This window comes from Cyprinus carpio, chromosome A24, assembly GCF_018340385.1.
Source record: "Cyprinus carpio isolate SPL01 chromosome A24, ASM1834038v1, whole genome shotgun sequence".
In the NCBI taxonomy this organism is placed as follows: domain Eukaryota; kingdom Metazoa; phylum Chordata; class Actinopteri; order Cypriniformes; family Cyprinidae; genus Cyprinus; species Cyprinus carpio.
In genome coordinates, this window is record NC_056595.1 from 19,325,401 (window position 1) to 19,343,833 (window position 18,433).

Consider the following 18,433-nt stretch of genomic DNA (forward strand, 5'->3'; position numbering starts at 1 on the left):
TTCTGTCCTGGATGAAAACTGCTTTTCCATTACTACTGGACCATTCCACTACTGCACTGCTGGATCTCTGCGGGAGAGTCACAAATGTCTTTTCCTAATTCTCCTGAAGGGCATACTGAGAATAAGAAGCAACATAGTAATACTGAATGTATAACATTTCATTGATAATAAATAGCATGTGAGAAACAGATAGTGAGATGGCTTTGGAGATACTGATTCTGGTTTAAAGGGGACATACCAAAAAAAACATATGGATTTATTTCATGCTATTTTGAAATACAAGAGAGTGTCATAATATGTAGATTACATTTTGGAATTGAGAACCAGGTCTTATTTTGCATTATTAAATTGCACGAGTATCCGCTTTCAAGTGCATGACATTTAGTTTTCTGCAAAACTAAAACCTGCCTAATTAAGCTGGACTTATCACAAAAATGTGTAAAAAGAGTATGATATGGCTCCTTTAAAGTCCAAAGGCAGAGTGTTCACACCAGTAAGGCTTTTAAGATGCTGAAGCTTTAAAGTGATTCACAAAAATTGATTCTAGGAACGTCCGAGTCCTGGCATCCTTTTGACAGCAGTGGTTCCAAAAGTACCCAAAACCTAATTCAAAAGAAATAGGAAGTCAAAGGTTTTGTAAATCAATGGCTTCAGACACTTTTACAGTGTCACATCCTGTTCAGAGAGCAGCAGATGTGAGCTGTGTGCAGCCTTTTCCCTTGGTTTAACCAAGCAGACAGCTAAACAAGCTGTCTTGTCAAAACAATGTGCTGGATGAAGCATCGGCCTGCAAAGATGCTTTATTAAAAATGAGTGCAAGAGAGCACAGTGGATAGAGGGTGACCCGGAGCATCAACTTGACAGTCAGCAGGGCATGCTAGCACTGAACCGTTCTCCATAAAATATGCTTTGTTCAATACATTTATGAGCTAGATTTATCTGACATCTGTTATATGGATTGCAATGGTTTTATGAATTGTAAATGTAGTCAGTAAATGCTCTCCAAAGCCTCTCCATTTAGTGCTATCAATGCTAACAACATTGGTGTGGTACAGTGGTAGCAAAGTTATGCAACATTCAGAATTTGATCTAAATCAATTTCTAAATTTGGATTAAAGTAGCAAAATGGTCTGAAATCCAAAGAAATTCTTATAACTAATTTTGAATAGAAAATCGAATTTTCAGACAGACAGAGACAGAGACAGGCAGACAGAGATAGATAGATAGATAGATAGATAGATAGATAGATAGATAGATAGATAGATAGATAGATAGATAGATAGATAGATAGATAGATAGATAGATAGATAGATAGATAGATAGATAGATAGATAGATAGATAGATAGATAGATAGATAGATAGATAGCATTGTGTCATAGCAGTTTGGTGGTGAACAAAGCAATATTCAAACTCCCAAGAAATCAATGTTGACCTTGGATACATGCATTCTATTGATTTTCTTAGCATAATTCCGATGCAACAACCGATTGTTCTTATTAAGTGTGGATGCTCATGGCATCACACTGAGGAAAACGGACAGGAGGGGAAGAGGATAAACACTGGCTGGTGGCTATATTGTCATCACTAGCAGATCTGTTGTGAATTGCCCTTCACAGGGCACTGCACACGGGTTAATGCACACCATGGGAGAAATGAGCCGTCAGGACAATGTGAGAGAGCTCTGATGGTTAGACTTAGTATCAAACTATGTTTGGAACAGCACCAGCATACTACTCATAATTGTTTTGCTGTATGTGAACTCTATTCAGATCTTCTGTATGCACAGAATACTATTAATTCAAAATTGTGTAATACAATGAATATTGTATCCCACAATGTAAAAAATAACGTCTTAAGATTTTTTACGCACCTGCCCCATATAATAAATAAATAATCAAATGTAATGTGACATAATTTTCAAAGCTTTTTCACAAACAAAAAAGTATTTCCATAATATTTACTGTAAATTCAAGTGTATTCAAGTTACATTATAGTTAAGTTAATTATAGCTTCATTTACAGTACAAATGACATTTACATTTCACTATAATACATGTTAGCTTGAAAATAATAAAGCAATCACATTTGTTTATATTTATTAAATATTATCAAGTGTGATATGTCATCATTTTTAATGTGACATTAAATAAGATACTACTAAAATATTTTTTTAATATCATATTATATCATATAGTAATAATTTAATAATATTATTGAAAGTTAAAAAATATATCACTTTGAAAGTGATGATGCCTCATTGTGTCTGAGAATGCACTTTAACAGCACTCAAAACATCAGTTCTCTTCTTTTATCTCAGGAGCTTCATTTTACAGATGCATCCATCAGCATTGAAATGAAATTTGATATTAGTGCTTCACTGGCATCCTAGTGAAAATCTACAAGTGCCACTGTATTTTTACAGCTTCCGTTTATGGGCTATTTTTAACCTGACTAAGACAAGATAATGCTCATTTCATTGTGTGCTGTGATGCCATTGCTCCGCTTAAGGTCTAAAGTAAAGGCTGCTGCACTGCTGCAGGATGTGTGCATGCATTTACGAGAGCACCGCTGATTGATCATCACCTATGTGTCTTCAAAAAGGCCACTTTGCCATGTGAGCACAGAGAAGCATATCACTGTTTTTACTGGCCACTTAAAAGGATGCACAGTTGTTTGCTACAATTTAATCTCATCTTTAATGACCATCTCTGTTCAGTTTAATGTCATCAGCGCAGATAGTAAATGCTTTTACAATGTTCAGAATACAATTCAAATCTCATAAGAGAGGCTGGGTAGGTTTTCCAAACATAATAATCATGGATTTTCTGCAACCAAAGAGCTCTGCCTGAACATGGAAATGTCTGCCTTCATTTACAAATCCTAATGCATATGTGTATCCCTTGGTGACCAGCATATTTAGCACATTACTGTGCAAAAATCCATCTGTGCAGTTCAAAAGATGTACTGTAAATGTGTGATTCACACTGTCTATGGAGAGTATCTTTATTCCTCCTTATCCCCAACCATTTACAGTAGAGCCTGTTACCTTGGTGACAGAAGGAAAGGTCAGTCTCAGAGAGAAAGAGAGAGAGAGAGAGAGAGAGAGAGAGAGAGAGAGAGAGAGAGAGAGAGAGAGAGAGAGATCTGGCTGGACTTACTAGACCTTGCAAAGATTTGTGCATCCTGAAAATGTGCATTAATATGCATGACATGCTGTTTCTGCAAAGTTTTATTCCTCTAGTGTGACTGCTTTCACTATTACTAATGAACATGCTTTGGGTTTGGGGATCTGAAAAAGCCACAAGTCTATTTATTCGATTCTGGCATGTAACACTGCACTACAGTATATGTGCTACTGACACAAATAAGGCCTCAAATAATGTGTTTATGCACTTAAGAGTATAAAACCCCACAGAACACCAGAAACCACCTAGAAATACCCTGGCAGCCAGCAATAAGCTGGCAGTTAAGGTTGCATGTTTTGGGGGAATAATGTAATTTTGCAGTTGACATTTAAAATGCAAAAAAAGGACGGGGGGGATGTGAAATTATCATTATTTTACAAAATAAAAATATTAAACTAAATTAAGATAATATTAATATATAATATTAATTTGTAATATTTCCATGTAAAATAAAATAATATTTTACAGTGCAATAAAATTATATTACAAATTTTATTATAAAATAAAAATGTGAAACAAAATAACTTAACGTAATTGAATTTAATCTATATTATATTAAATGAATATAATATTCATATATAATATATACAATTTCACTGTAAAATAAAAAATCAAGTATTTGTAAAATAAATAAAATATTATTAGTATATTTGTACAGTGCAACTGTACAACTTCAATACCAATCTTAATTCTTATTTTCAAATGTTAAACAATCAAGCTTTCATTCTGATGAGAGGGGACCGTTTTACAGAAGCTTCTGATTTGTTGACATCAGTTGGTTTATAAGTTCAAATGACCATTAAAATTAACAGCACATGCAGAGATCCATGAGATTACTGTGAACCAAAGCACTTTGTGAGACTGAAAACACTAAAACATGTCTGCATGTAAAATAATACTGGGCTACACTTCCCTATGAAACATGCAGTACATATATATTTAAATAATTAAATTGCAGCCTTTGTAATTTGATAATCACACTAAGTCATATCGCAGTTTTGGTTTTATTTTGATTAATCGTGCATCCCACTGACAACAATGCACAACACATTTGAAACTGCATTGAAAGTCCTTGACAACTAGGCTAACATAAAAGACTTTGAATGGGCAACCACACTCATATTTACTTAAGAAAATGCAAATGTCTAGTATGCAACATCAAAACACAGTGGTTTGCTGGAAACCAGTGCAACCAGTCCCAGTCTGAAATCCACAATCTGACACTGAGAATTACAAAAACAACCCTGGAGCATTAACATAACTAAAACTGATTGGTGTTTCAATGTTCAAACACACATGGGCTGCTGTGACCAGTCTCTTACCCCTTCCCAAAAGGAGTTTTTAACAGACTGTCTATGCAGAGTACAGTATATGTGTATTATTCAAAGAGATTCTCAATGGATCCTACAAAATAAATTAAAGTATGTAAAGCCCAGGATCAGTGCTCAGACAGGAGCTTGTTGTTCGCTGTTTCACTGAAAAAAGATACAGATTTGAGCCACTGGAGGTTCTGATGTTTCACCACGGTGCAGTCAAGGGTTTTTAGAGGACATTTAGTTTCATTTCCTTCCTCCATCCCATTTCCTCATTTCCCCAGTGGGCGTCACTGCTCGGAAACTATCTGCCCAACGAGTGGGCGTCAGCATTTGTGTTTCCCCCTCCAACCTAATGATGAGACAGTGACTATCCGGCATTACAATGACAGTGTGAAATAACCGCTCAACCGTTGATTCTGCAGCAAACCAGATACACACAACTGGGTACAAATAAGAGGCTTTATGTGCATTATATTCATTTTGTAATGTAGATAACCTCATTGTTTGATAATGAAATCTTGTAAACTTAACTCTCACTGACATCTGTTGATACTAAATAAAGTTCTGACGTGTTGCCAAACACCTGTTGCCATTTCCTTCCACTCTTCTCAAAAGCACATGCGTTAAACGGAAGAAACCCATAAACCAACTGTCTTACTGACGCAGTGCATGAGAAAGGCGCTTGACTTTGTGGCTTCCTCAAACTTGCACTTCCACGTTTCATGTTTCAAACCTGCCCAGAAGTTTCTGTGTTGTAAACCTGTACTGTATGAAGGCCCAAGAGAATCCGCTAACTGCTGTTCGCATTTTCTATGCTGATTTTGGAGCAAATTTTTTGAATTTTATATATTTATATATATATATAGTTTAAAATGTAATTATATAATATAAAACTACATTTAAAAAAAATTATTAAATAAGAAAACAGTAAATTTAAATTGCAATATTGAAACAATAGTTTACAATATTACGGTCTCTTTATTAGAAAGTTTACAGACCCCAAAATATTATATATATATAATATATTATATATATATATATATATATATATATATATATATAATAGTTATTTTGTATATTTTAAATTATTATATTCATATATTAAATATTTATAAATAAATAAATAAAATACGAAAGTTCAGAAGAACATCTTTATTTAAAATGAATGTTTTTTAGCAATATAAATGCTCGTTTAAAAGCAATGCAGTGTTGATAAATAAAAGTATTAATTTATTTTAAAGAATACCAATCTATTGAAGCATTTATATATATATTAATTAAAAAAATAAAACATAATTTAAATTTTTTTTTATATAAATGCCTTTACTGTCTCTTTTTTTAATCAATGCATTGTTGATAAATAAAAGTGTATAGGAAGTTACAGTTTCAAGGTACCTTCCTCAAAATTGCTTGCCCATATGTAACTCTCAAATAGTGTAACCCTTTTCTACACACACAAAACACCCCCTTGACTCTATCAAAGATCACACCATTACTGACATTAATTCAGAAATTTCAGGGGTTAATTTGGCTTTATATTTTAATTATACAGCTATCATGGGGTAAAGGGAAACCCAAAGGGCCCATTGGGCCCCTGGAGGTGCCCTGATGAGATGGGGACTTCGGCTTTTAGTTTGCTCTCTTCACTGCTTTTGTCTGAGCTCTTCCCCGGGGACGCCTGCGTCTGTGTCCCATGTGCTGTAATGAGTCTTTGATAAAATAGCTGCCAAAAACGTCATGAATAATTCACGGATTCAGATGCTGCCCTAAGAGATGGAAATTTCACCTTTATGTTCAAAACACTGGTTTATACAGACAATTTGCTTATTTTCTGTTCCTTTTTTTTCTTTGCGTATGTTTATTCTCAGTTGATTGAGCCCTTTGGTGAAAGAAGATGCATCTACATCAATGCAACGCAAAAATAAACCATTATATAACAAACTAAATGAAAACAAAGAAGCATATAGCAAGGTGATGCCTTAAAAGCCAAAATGACGTATGCTCTAATTCTGATCAGATAGGTCAAACTTCCACAGAATATATTTGTCAGCAATCCAGTAAACCAAACAAGGTCTTTATTTTAAAAACTAAAAGCTAATATTGACTTTTTGTAAATGCTTCTTGGCATCAGTTCGATGTGAGTGTGCCACATTGACAAATGCAATGTGTGTCAAAAGTGCATGTGTCTAGACACTAGTTAGTGTGCATCCGTTTCCTTAAAAATAAAGGTAAATACTTAGAATACTGTATCGGTCAGTTCTATGAAGTGCCATTGGTGGCAGCTTTCTCCTCATGTGAGAGGGACGTGTAATCAAGTCCAAACTTGGAGCAGATGGTGTTTGACAACACAGAATGAGAGACATTTATCAGAGGCCGCTGTTTTCAATAAAGCAGCTTCCCACAGATACTGAAACTAATACTGCTCTCACCTGACAGGGTACAGCAAACGAGACCAGACTAAAAACGCTTTGTCTGACCCTGATCCTGACCAGAACGCTGTACATTCATGGTTTTGACCAAATTATGTATCAAAAAGCACTTTGTCCTCTTAGGTTTAAACAGTTGGACTCATTTCACACACATTTTCTTTCATAGACGGCTATATAGACTACAGTACATAGGAAGTCAAAAATTCTCCTTAAAGGTGCACTCGCAAATTTTTGGGTTGTGTTTAGCCAGCCCTTATTTTTCCCAATAAAGTAGATTTAAAATTTATACTTTTATTTTTGTTTTGAAAAGCATTTTGAACTCTGGCTGAAAGAACTAGGCTTATAATAAACATATTATTATTATTGTCATTAGTAATAGAAGTAGTAATTCAACCACATGACCCAGCAGCTAACAGGGAACATACTCAGGATGTCCCTAACATTCTGCCAAAGTTATTTCCTGTAATGTTTATAGAACATTCGTTCAAAGTTATCTGGTCTTTCATAATATTCTCAAAAGGTTAGCACAAAAACATCATCTATACATTGCTCATGGAATATTTTTTCTCAGATGTTTTAGTTGGAAGTTCGTCTAACATTTTGTGCATGTTACTTATTGTTTCAGAATGTTCAGAGAATATTCGAAAGCAACGTTCCTGTAATGTTTGCAAAATTATAAAATGGAATGTTCTGTTGGCATAACCAAGAAAAACATTCTAAAAGCATTCATTTTAAACATCCAGAGAACATTCAGAAGTAACATCTTAGAACATATTTTGAGTCATATGATTTTTTTTTTTTTAGAATTTTGAATAATCTCTTTTTAAAAGCTCTATTCCTTTTTTAATGTATAAAACCTTTAAAATTAAGAAAAATTACTGAGTGCACCTTTAAAGGTTAACATCTCTCTTCATATTGTTACTGCATTGCTCATATTAACCGACAGAGGGAGAATTTAGTACACAAATACATAACGGTACGGCATTTCTGGCATAACATCAACTTTCTGTTGCAAAATATTGGATGTATAATTAAGTACATAGCAGTAAGTCCACCTTTTTCATATACATAACAACATATGTTCCTAAAATTGCTATTAACCTTCCAAATATTGAGTTTAACATCCAGTCTTACTGTAAACATAGAACTTCTCTTACCTGTGACATCTGAGGTCTCAGGTTGATCTCCCTCAGGTTGATGGACTGGGGTCTCAGGTTGTTGAGTAGCTGGCACAGGAGGACCCCATCCCGCAGGGTCTGCGCCAGGTCGAACACCTGAGCGGACTCCCATGTCACCCGATGGTTCGGTGGCAGCACCTTGCAATTGATCAGCCATAACGCACATTGTTTCCAATGCTCCATCCTGTCCAGTGATGCTCAGTTAAAGCTTTAACACCAGTCCAAAACCAAAGCGCAAGTGGCGTCTCCTCGTCCGATGCGCATAGCAGAATCACGGGCGATGTAATGACAGGAGGGTGTTTCTCAGGGTCGGAGCACCAGCGGATAGTGACTGATCGGTGTGCTGCTGCTCTCTTCATTCGCTTTCACCTCTTATTTTCGCTCACCCCTCCCCGCGCCCTGCCCTCTCTCTATCTTTCTCTCTGTCTTCCTGCTTCAGATGTTCCGTATATTGCGCTGCTGGTTTGACACCCGGAACAAGGCGATACCTCATATTTAATTTTATCGTCAATATCAATAACGATACCTCTAAACTAAATTAATTATTGTAAAGTATAAAATCAGCAATATACTCTTTTAATATTATATTTGAAAGCCATGCTATATATGTGCCCTAAAAGGGAGCTTAGTAGTAACATACAAGTAAGCACACTTATGGGTAGATAGGTGTAGGCTACCTTTTTTGTTGTTATTGTTGATTTGTTTAATGTTTTTGAAAAAAGTCTCTAACGTGCTCACCAAGGCTGCACTTAGGCTATTAGAACAAAAATACAGTAAAAACAGCAATGTTGTGAAATATAACAATTCAAAATAACTATTTTCTATTTGAATATATTTTAAAATGTAATTAAAAATGAATCTGTGATCAAAGCAGAATTTTCAGCATTACTCCATCTTCACTGGAACATGATCCTTCAGAAATCAATATATGCTGATTTGCTGCTCAAGAAACATTTCTGATTATAATCAAGGTTGAAAACAGTTGTGCTGCCCAATATTTGTGTGAAAACCGTGATACATTTTCAGAATTTGGTGAACGATATGAAATGTGCAATATTGTGAAATAACTCCCGAATGTCTCTCTGTCATCTGATATGCATCGATCTGGCCTTTGTTTCCCAAATGCATCGTGAGCCTGATTGAAAGCCTGTGGTGGCAGTGGTTTCTTAAGATCTGATGCTTTTGGGAAATGCAGCCCTATTTGGACAAGCACTTATAATAATAGGCCTAATAATAAGAAGAATGCAACATTAATTGGAAAGGCTGAATCATCATAACATTGCCTATTTTTGAATCTTTTGAATATATCTCTGGCCATCGTCGACACATGATACAATTCAGCTCAGCACGGGGAGGTTATCGCGGCCTTTTTTGAATCTGCTGTATAACACAAGGTGGCTGAATTTGCATGCTATATACATGTATGGTTTATATTGGTTTCATATTCCCAAATACATGGCAGATGGTTCAAAAATTGTTTAACTTGAAACTAGAGGCTCATTGGTTCCACCTCTCCTGCAGTTTGTAATTGGCTCTCTGAGTCTTTTTTACATACAGCAGTACAGAGCGAGAGAATGAGTGATGGCTGAAGAGAGCATTCTCCAGATAAGCAGCAGTGAAATAGGATGATGCATTGTCATGGATATCCTGTTTCTGTCTCTCTGCTCCTGTCATCGTGATCTCGAGGAGGTCTATATCAACTCTGCCTGCTAGGACTGTCTGCATTTTCACTTCAGGATCAGAAAATATGCCTGAAATGAAAATGAATGGTCACACTTTGGCACTGAAGCAAGATCTACAGTCAGATCTACAGATCTTAGACTAGTACATTTATCATTTGGGGGTTTGATCTTGCAGAAATAACACTCTGCTTATGTTTGAAAAATATAAATTGATTTGAATTGGTATATGTTTTTGAAGAAACTTTGTAGAGACACTCAACACACTTCTACATCCAGAAGGCACCATAAGATGTTTACATGTTTTAGAAGGCCACATTGAGCAAGGCGGTGAACCAGGGGGTCTTGAGCATGCCGTGACAGTAAATTAAACCATCTGTCTGTCATTACCAAGGTGTGTTAGAAGCCTAATAAGCTCTGTGAGGAATTCTTTATTTATTTTCCTTCTGTTTTAGGGTTGACTGAGGTTAGCTCGGCTGGTGTGATGCAGGATGCTACAGCAGACCAGATTTCCTCAACCCACACTGCTTCACTCATCACCCAGGTTGTTTCTATCCCATTTAAGACCAGTATGGAAGATCTGGACATTGTCATCAATCACATATCAATCCCCAGAGAGACTATCAGACAGAGTAATAACGCGAATCGGCCTTACTGTGACTGTTCCTTCATGGTGGGAAGGGCGTATCTGTAAAGCAGTGCTTTGTGATTGGCTGCAGAAGAGAAAGAGGAAGCCTGACAATGTGGGCCAGCGCAGGAAGGAAGTGGAGAATGCAGGATGTTTGGAGCCAATGTCTATCTCTGTTTCCCTCCACAATTTTAGAGACTTGGCACAAGGCAGATAGCCCCCTCTGAGCTGACAGATGATCAAAGCGTCGCACACTTGCCAAATGCTCCGAGGGACTCAGGCCCTGCTACATTGCTGCCATTCCAATAACTGCCATCCTTGTCATGACCTGCATTGTGTCGGTAATTTATAGCCTGACGCGGCGTGCTAATGACAATGCTTCTGGTGACAATACCTGATGACTTTGCTGGGCTCTCTGCACAAGCATCAAGATTATATTTCACAAGCAAAGATCAAGGTTGTGTCTGAAATTGAATACAAAGATTACACAGTCATTGTTTTTTTTTTTGTTGTTGTTGTTTTTTACATAACATCTATTGTTAAAAGAATATATTTCTGGTTCAGTAGAAGTTAAAGTAATAGTTAAGCCAAAAATGAACATTTGTTGAAAATTTCCTCACTCTACGGCCATTCAAGATTTAGATGAGTTTGTTTCTTCATTGTAAGAGATCTGGAGAAATTAGCATTACAACACTTGCTCATCAATGGATCCTCTGCAGTGAATGGGTGCCGTCAGAATTAGAGTCCAAACAGCTGATAAAAAACATCACAATAATCCACAGATAATCCACACAATTCCAGTCCATCAAATATCTTTTAAAGAGAAGCTTAATAAATAAATATCCTGGAGTATTCCACTACAGAGCTTTTTGGAGCTTTATTTGAAGTCAATTAATTTCAGTACAGTTAATATTTTAATTGAACACATAATTTAACAGCAAATCATAGTCTGAGAGAAAAAGGTAATGGCCCTTTACTAATGTCTGGACAAAATAATTTTAGTTATAACCCTTTGTTGAAGTATTGATCCGTGTGCACAGAGTCCACTGCAGAAATCAATAACCTGGAGACCCCAGGAGGAACAGAGCCAGACATCTGATAGGGTTTCACGGCAGAGAGCTGTCAGCTGTGCAAGGACGGGGCAAAGCACCGGATGATCAACAAAGAGGAACAAAAGATAGAGACAGCTTAAGTCACTAGCGTCACAAGTCTGTAATCGTGAACCACAAGGACTTGCCTAAACTAAATTAAAGAGCTGCACTGAACACAAATACATTTGCATTCAAAAATTGGGGTTGGTAAAAAAATTTTATGTTTTGAAAATAAGTCTCTCATGCGCACTAAGGCTGCATTTATTTGATCAAAAATACAGTAAAAACAGTAAAGTTTTAAAATATTATTACAATTTAAAATAAATGTTTGACTATATTTTAAAAAGTAATTTAAATACCTGTGATGCAAACCGAATCAAAGCTGATTATGTGTCACACGATAATTCAGAAATTATTCTAACATGGTGATTTGCTTCTCAATAAATATTTCTTATTATTATCATCAATGTTAAAATGTTGCTGATTAATCTTTTTGTGGAAACATATTTTTTCATGATTCTTTGATGAATAGTAAGTTTAAAAAAATGATTTGAAATATAGATATTTTTTAAAGTTATAAATGTCTTTACTGTCACCTTTGATGAACTTGTTGTCCTTGCTAAATAAAGCCATTCATTTGTATTAACTATTACTAGTAAAATATAATTTACATAGAAGTGCTCCCTCTATTGGCTAAGTAATATTACTTCACAAGAGCTGAATCTGCATGCTTGGCTTAAAGGGATAGTTCATGCATGTGATGCTGTTGACGCAGGAGCCAGAGTTCTGACGTAGAACCTACGCTGTGCCTTGTTTACAAGTAGAGGAATGCATATGTATGCGTGATGTGGTACTCTTGTGAATGGCAGCGGAGACTGACATGGAAGAGAAATCGTTATTTTTGTTTTCTTTGTGCACAAAAATATTCTTGTAGCTTCGTAACATTACGGTTGAACCACTGATGTCATGGACTATTTTAACAATGTCCTTACTACCTTTCTGAGCCTGGGAACGTTTCAGTTGCATTGCTGTCTTTGCAGGGTCAGAAAGCTCTCGGATTTCATCATCTTAATTTGTGTTTCAAAGATGAACAAAGGTCTTACGGGTTTGGAAAGACTTGAGGGTGAGTAATAAATGACAGAATTTGCTGTCCCTTTAACCTTGTTTAAACTCATATGTGTAAGAAAAAATTATTGGAGGTTGTGCAATATTATGAACATAGTCATGATATACAACATGCATCAGAATGACCAGAGATCACAATCATGGCCTTGAGTACCTTATAAAATGATCTATTATATAATAAAAACATTGAAGACATAAATATCCATTATAATGTTTGTGCCATCTTTCAAATAGAAGATATAGTCCCTGGCATATAAGAGAAATATCCATTCATACATGACAATGAATGTCTCAGTAAGACCACTGGGTGTAAAGTTGCATAAGAGTGTGTGGTTTATGTGACACGACATCATGTTTACTAACAATATCTCAGGACGGCAAGTGAAACAGTCAGAAACAAAGAGTGAAACGGGTACAATTTTAATATGCATCGAAACTTTTTTTTTTTCTCGTGAATCATTTGTGTGTTCTGAAAGCTGAGGCATCTCATGAATCAGGTTATGACAGTCTGTTTTTGGTCTTGATGTCACAGATGGCCTGCACCCAGGAGGACAGGGCGACTGGTGCCATAAGTGGTGTGACTGGGAAAAAATGGAAAAAATCAAGATTTACAATTATTCAGAAAGAATGGCTGTATTAAAGGCAAAATAAGGTATTTTATGCAAGTATATTAATAAATAAAACAGAAGCAATAGTGTATAAAACTAAAATAAATATATAAATGTTACAATTAATAGTAAAATTATTTTATTATAAGTATGTTTATAAGTAAAAATTAATTAATAGTGTAAAATAAAAGACTTGAAATAAGAACAAGGCAGATCGATCATCTTCATTCTGTGCCATATCACTCTCTTTCACCACAATATTCAAATGTTGTCTTCCTCGATCAATTTACTTCTGTTACTAATTAAAAATACTTACAGTCACACTATTTTTGAGTTTCTGTTTACTGAAATGTCACATCTGAGGGCCTGAGATCACTCTTGAAGGCCAGTGGAAGGAACATGGAATCTAGAAGAGAAGAAACCAGTGAAAATAATCACTTTTTGGCCTTTTTGTGTACTTTAAACCATACTACTCCTATTTTGTCTTCAGACCTTCTACTTCCACAGGTTATGATGCTGGTCAGAATGAAGGCAGCAATGTGTGTGGCTGTAGCTCTCGCTGAAGCCAGGTACCCTCAGAAACATTCAGGCGTCGTTAACTGACAGGAAATCATTAACTAAAATGCAAAGTACAAACAGTGAAACTTCACTTTTTTTGGTATCAGATGCAAACTGCATTGTATCTTGTTTTCCTGAAAGGAACATTTCACCCAAAAATGAAAATTTGTTGCAAATGTACTCACCGTCAGGCCTTCCAAGATGTAAATGAGTTTGTTTCTTCATCAGAACAGATTTGAAGACATTTAGATCTAATGGATCCTCTACAGTGAATGGGTGCCATCAGAATGATAGAATTGTCCTAATGCCAGTGTTCTGGACTTTGTTTTGAAGCAACTTAATGACCCCAACAGGAAGAACCCACAAGATCTGGACAGAGCTATGATTGGTAAATGTCCTTTCCATTCACACTGACTGAAAATATATCACTGATGTGCTAAATTATGTGTAATATAGGAAATCAAACAGACAGATGTGCTGAAATGTGTAACAGCTTGTGTGGCATATGTTTACCACAGTTTGTTTAAGAGAAAAATAGCTCAGAGACAGTGTCCAATCAAACCATTGTTCCTTCATACTCATTTACTCGGGCATCCAGATAAAACAAGGATTTGTAAAGAAAAATGTCAGAGGATTTTGATATAAGCCAAGAGGAGACTTTGCTAAACAAAGGAAACTTTGCTTCCTTTGCTTCTGTAAACAAAACTTGGCATTCTCACCGGAACTTACTCTACACCTACATCATCCGCTGGACGTCTCTCTCTCGTGAACGCGCGTATGACAGTTAGCGGAAACTAGAGATTACTGTTTATAAAGGTTTAAATATGGGTATTTTTTTTTTACAAAAATGCATCGATTCGGTTCAGGAGGCCTTTATTAATCCCCTGGAACTATGTGGAGCACTTTTTTTCTATTATGCAATTGCACAGTTTATTGGACTTCGGACTATTGAATATCACCCATTCACTGTCATAATAAAGCTTGGAAGAGCCAGGACATTTTTAAAAATAACTCTGATTGCATTCATCTGAATGAAGAAAGTCATATACTGTGCACCTAGGAACTATCCCTTAAAATCTAAAAATTTTTATGGTAAATTTTAAGCTCAGTCCGTAAAACCTAAATGTTGCTACCATATTTCTTATGATAACGTCCTGGCAAACACAACTGTCCAGTTACTTAAAGAATTATGTCTAGACTGTTACATTCTTTCAAAATTGTATATGAAATATAATGTCAGTCATAAATAATTCAGATTGGATTGGGATCGTTAGTGATATTGCTGTTTTTGTTTTTAAATGTGGCTCCTTTATTTCAAATTCAAATGTCCAATTTAGTGTGCTACACGTACAGTATATCAAATACTTTTATGACCTTTAAATATTGCTGTCAAACTTCACTGAACTTTAGTGGCATAAATATCTTCTATCTCTCTATCTTTTGCAGATGAGAGTCTTGGAGGAGCAGAACCTTTGGCTATGCCTTATTGCTCAAGTTAAATTGTGAATCGGCAGACTGCTTAATTGTACCCGTAAAGCCTCAGCAAATGCTGATCTGGCCAAATTCACTTTCCATCTACAGTAATGGCTTTTAAGCGATGAAGATGAACAATATTTCAGAAAAAAAAAAAAAAATCAAGTATTTATAGATTGTTCTCTAATTTTGATCTCCACTGTATGTTTCCTCTGAAGCCAGAGCCGGCTTGTACAAACCCAATTCCAAAAAAGTTTGGACACTGTACAAATTGTGAGTAAAAAAAGGAATGGAATAATTTACAATCTCATAAACTTATATTTTATTCACAATAGAATATAGATAACATATCAAATGTTGAAAGTGAGACCTTTTAAAATGTCATGCCAAATATTGGCTCATTTTGGATATCATGAGAGCTACACATTCCAAAAATGTTGGGACAGGTAGCAATAAGAGGCCGGAAAAGTTAAATGTACATATAACGAACAGCTGGAGGACCAATTTGCAACTTATTAGGTCAATTGGCAACATGATTGGGTATAAAAAGAGCCTCTCAGAGTGGCAGAGTCTCTCAGAGTCAAGATGGGCAGAGGATCACCAATTCCCCCAATGCTGCGGTGAAAAATAGTGGAGCAATATCAGAAAGGAGTTTCTCAGAGAAAAACTGCAAAGAGTTTGAAGTTATCATCATCTACAGTGCATAAAATCATCCAAAGATTCAGAGATTCTAGAACAATCTCTGTGCGTAAGGGTCAAGGCCGGAAAATCATACTGGATGCCCGTGATCTTCAGGCCCTTAGACGGTACTGCATCACATACAGGAATGCTGCTGTAATGGAAATCACAACATGGGCTCAGGAATACTTCCAGAAAACATTGTCGGTGAACACAATCCACCGTGCCATTTGCCGTTGCCGGCTATAACTCTATAGGTCACAAAGAAGCCATTTCTAAACATGATCCAGAAGCGCAGGCGTTTTCTCTGGGCCAAGACTCATTTAAAATGGACTGTGGCAAAGTGGAAAACTGTTCTGTGGTCAGACGAATCAAAATTTGAAGTTCTTTTTGGAAAACTGGGATGCCATGTCATCCGGACTAAAGAGGACGAGGACAACCCACGTTGTTATCAGCGCTCAGTTCAGAAGCCTGCATCTCTGATGGTATGGGGTTGCATGAATGCGTGTAGCATGGACAGCTTACACATCTGGAAAGGCACCATCAATGCTGAAAGGTATATCCAAGTTCTAGAACAACATATGCTCCCATCCAGGCGTCGTCTCTTTCAGGGAAGAACTTGCATTTTCCAACATGACAATGCCAGACCACATACTGCATCAATTACAACATCATGGCTGTGTAGAAGAAGGGTCCGGGTACTGAAATGGCCAGCCTGCAGTCCAGATCTTTCACCCATAGAAAACATTTGGCACATCATAAAGAGGAAGATGCGACAAAGAAGACCTAAGACAGTTGAGGAACTAGAAGCCTGTATTAGACAAGAATGGGACAACATTCCTATTCCTAAACTTGAGCAACCTGTCTCCTCAGTCCCCAGACGTTTGCAGACTGTTATAAAAAGAAGAGGGGATGCCACACAGTGGTAAACATGGCCTTGTCCCAACTTTTTTGAGATGTGTTGATGCCATGAAATTTAAAATAAATTAATTTTTCCCTTAAAATTATACATTTTCTCAGTTTAAACATTTGATATGTCATCTATGTTGTATTCTGAATAAAATATTGAAATTTGAAACTTCCACATCATTGCATTCTGTTTTTATTAACAATTTGAACAGTGTCCCAACTTTTTTGGAATCGGGTTTGTAGTTTCAACTGAGCTGTGAGGTGTACATTTTAGTGATGTGAATTTAAATAACTTCATCTCAGTGAGAGGATATGGAGAGATAGCATCAAGTTAAAGGAACAGAAACTTATTTTGTGCAAGAGGAAGGTTCAACATTCATCTCATTTGTGCACATAGTTGCCCTAAGGGGAAAAAAACAGCCATATGATAATTTAAAGTTTAGTTTAAAACAAAAGTATTCTAGCTAACACTCAAATAGGATTATTGGGCTTATTTTATAGTCTAAATTAACAAATTATATGTATTGTAGATGCTTCATAAAAGGTATCAGGAACTATGATTGTCTCTTTTAGTTAGAATGAAACCAAATCTTTGAGAGGGGAGTGATTCCTCAGAGTGTTAGAAAGCTGTGCCGCTTATGTCTATATATCAGCAGACACACCTAATGCTACAGACATTACATCAGAACGAACGGCTTTCACAGAAACCACAGACTCAAGGAATCTCATACCGTAGTTATTCTGTGGGAGCTTGGTTTTCAGTAAAAGATTTTAAATTAAGTATGAAGTCACAAGTAATTTAATGGACCATAGAGATGAGCTTCAAAGGATAGCTCACTCCAAAATGAAATTTCTGTCATCAGTGTCATTCCAAATCTGTATGATTTTCTTTCTTCTGGTGAACTCAAAAAGAGATGTTAGACAGGTTGTTCACAAAGCTGTTTTGCATTAAATGAACGTCAATGGTGATCAAGAAGCATCATAAAAAATATCAAAAACTGATAAATGTTCAACATCAAAATTAATTGTCAAAACTGGCAAAACAATCACAATTTTGAAACTAGAAAGTCAGTTTCAATTATGTGAACGATTGCTTCAAAACATTAAGCCTAAAAAAAGTATCTACTGTATATGGTTTAAAAATCAGAATTTTTTTTTTTTTTTTTTGGATGCTTAAAGGTGCTGTAAGTTTTTGACTCTACTAAAGCATAAAAATACCATAATATGTGTGCAGATATTCAAGAAACATTTTAAGCTAACATACTTTTTTATCTGAAAAACAATGCTAGTCAGTTATTCTCCTTTGAAAATGTGCGTTCTAGATGGAATGTAGGTCTTTGTTTTGGTTTGGGAAACCCTTCCACTGCCAGTTTACCCAATTGTATTGTGGCATCCCAGGTTGCCAGTTGCCGGAAAACACAGCGTATTTCATTTAATTCATCGTCAAGTGCTCTCGCTCCTGTTGGTGCCTTCAATCTGTCAACCTGTGTGCTCAAGTCTGAGGAGGAGGGGTCGGGTGAAAAAAACCCTCTCCAGTATTTTGAATTTGGACTGCAATACCTAGTTCAACCAACTC

The 18,433-nt window shown here is 36.0% G+C and overlaps 1 protein-coding gene and 1 long non-coding RNA gene across 4 annotated transcripts in view; both read right to left on the minus strand.

The window, feature by feature from the left end:
* Positions 1-8,495, minus strand: part of LOC109052252 (guanine nucleotide exchange factor VAV3) — a 60,281-nt gene extending 51,786 nt beyond the window's left edge. For all 3 annotated transcript variants that reach the window (XM_042714548.1, XM_042714547.1, XM_042714546.1), the window contains exon 1: positions 8,088-8,495. In XM_042714548.1, coding sequence (XP_042570482.1) covers positions 8,088-8,291 — 204 coding nt within the window. In that variant the 5' untranslated portion in view covers positions 8,292-8,495. The remainder of the gene's footprint in view (positions 1-8,087) is intronic.
* A 4,540-nt stretch (positions 8,496-13,035) lies between these two features.
* On the minus strand, positions 13,036-15,621 carry LOC122135508. Its single transcript, XR_006153553.1, has 3 exons — positions 13,732-15,621; positions 13,556-13,645; positions 13,036-13,212 (listed from the first exon to the last, which is right to left on the minus strand). It is a non-coding gene; the product is annotated as an uncharacterized LOC122135508 (long non-coding RNA).
* Positions 15,622-18,433: the final 2,812 nt, after the last annotated feature.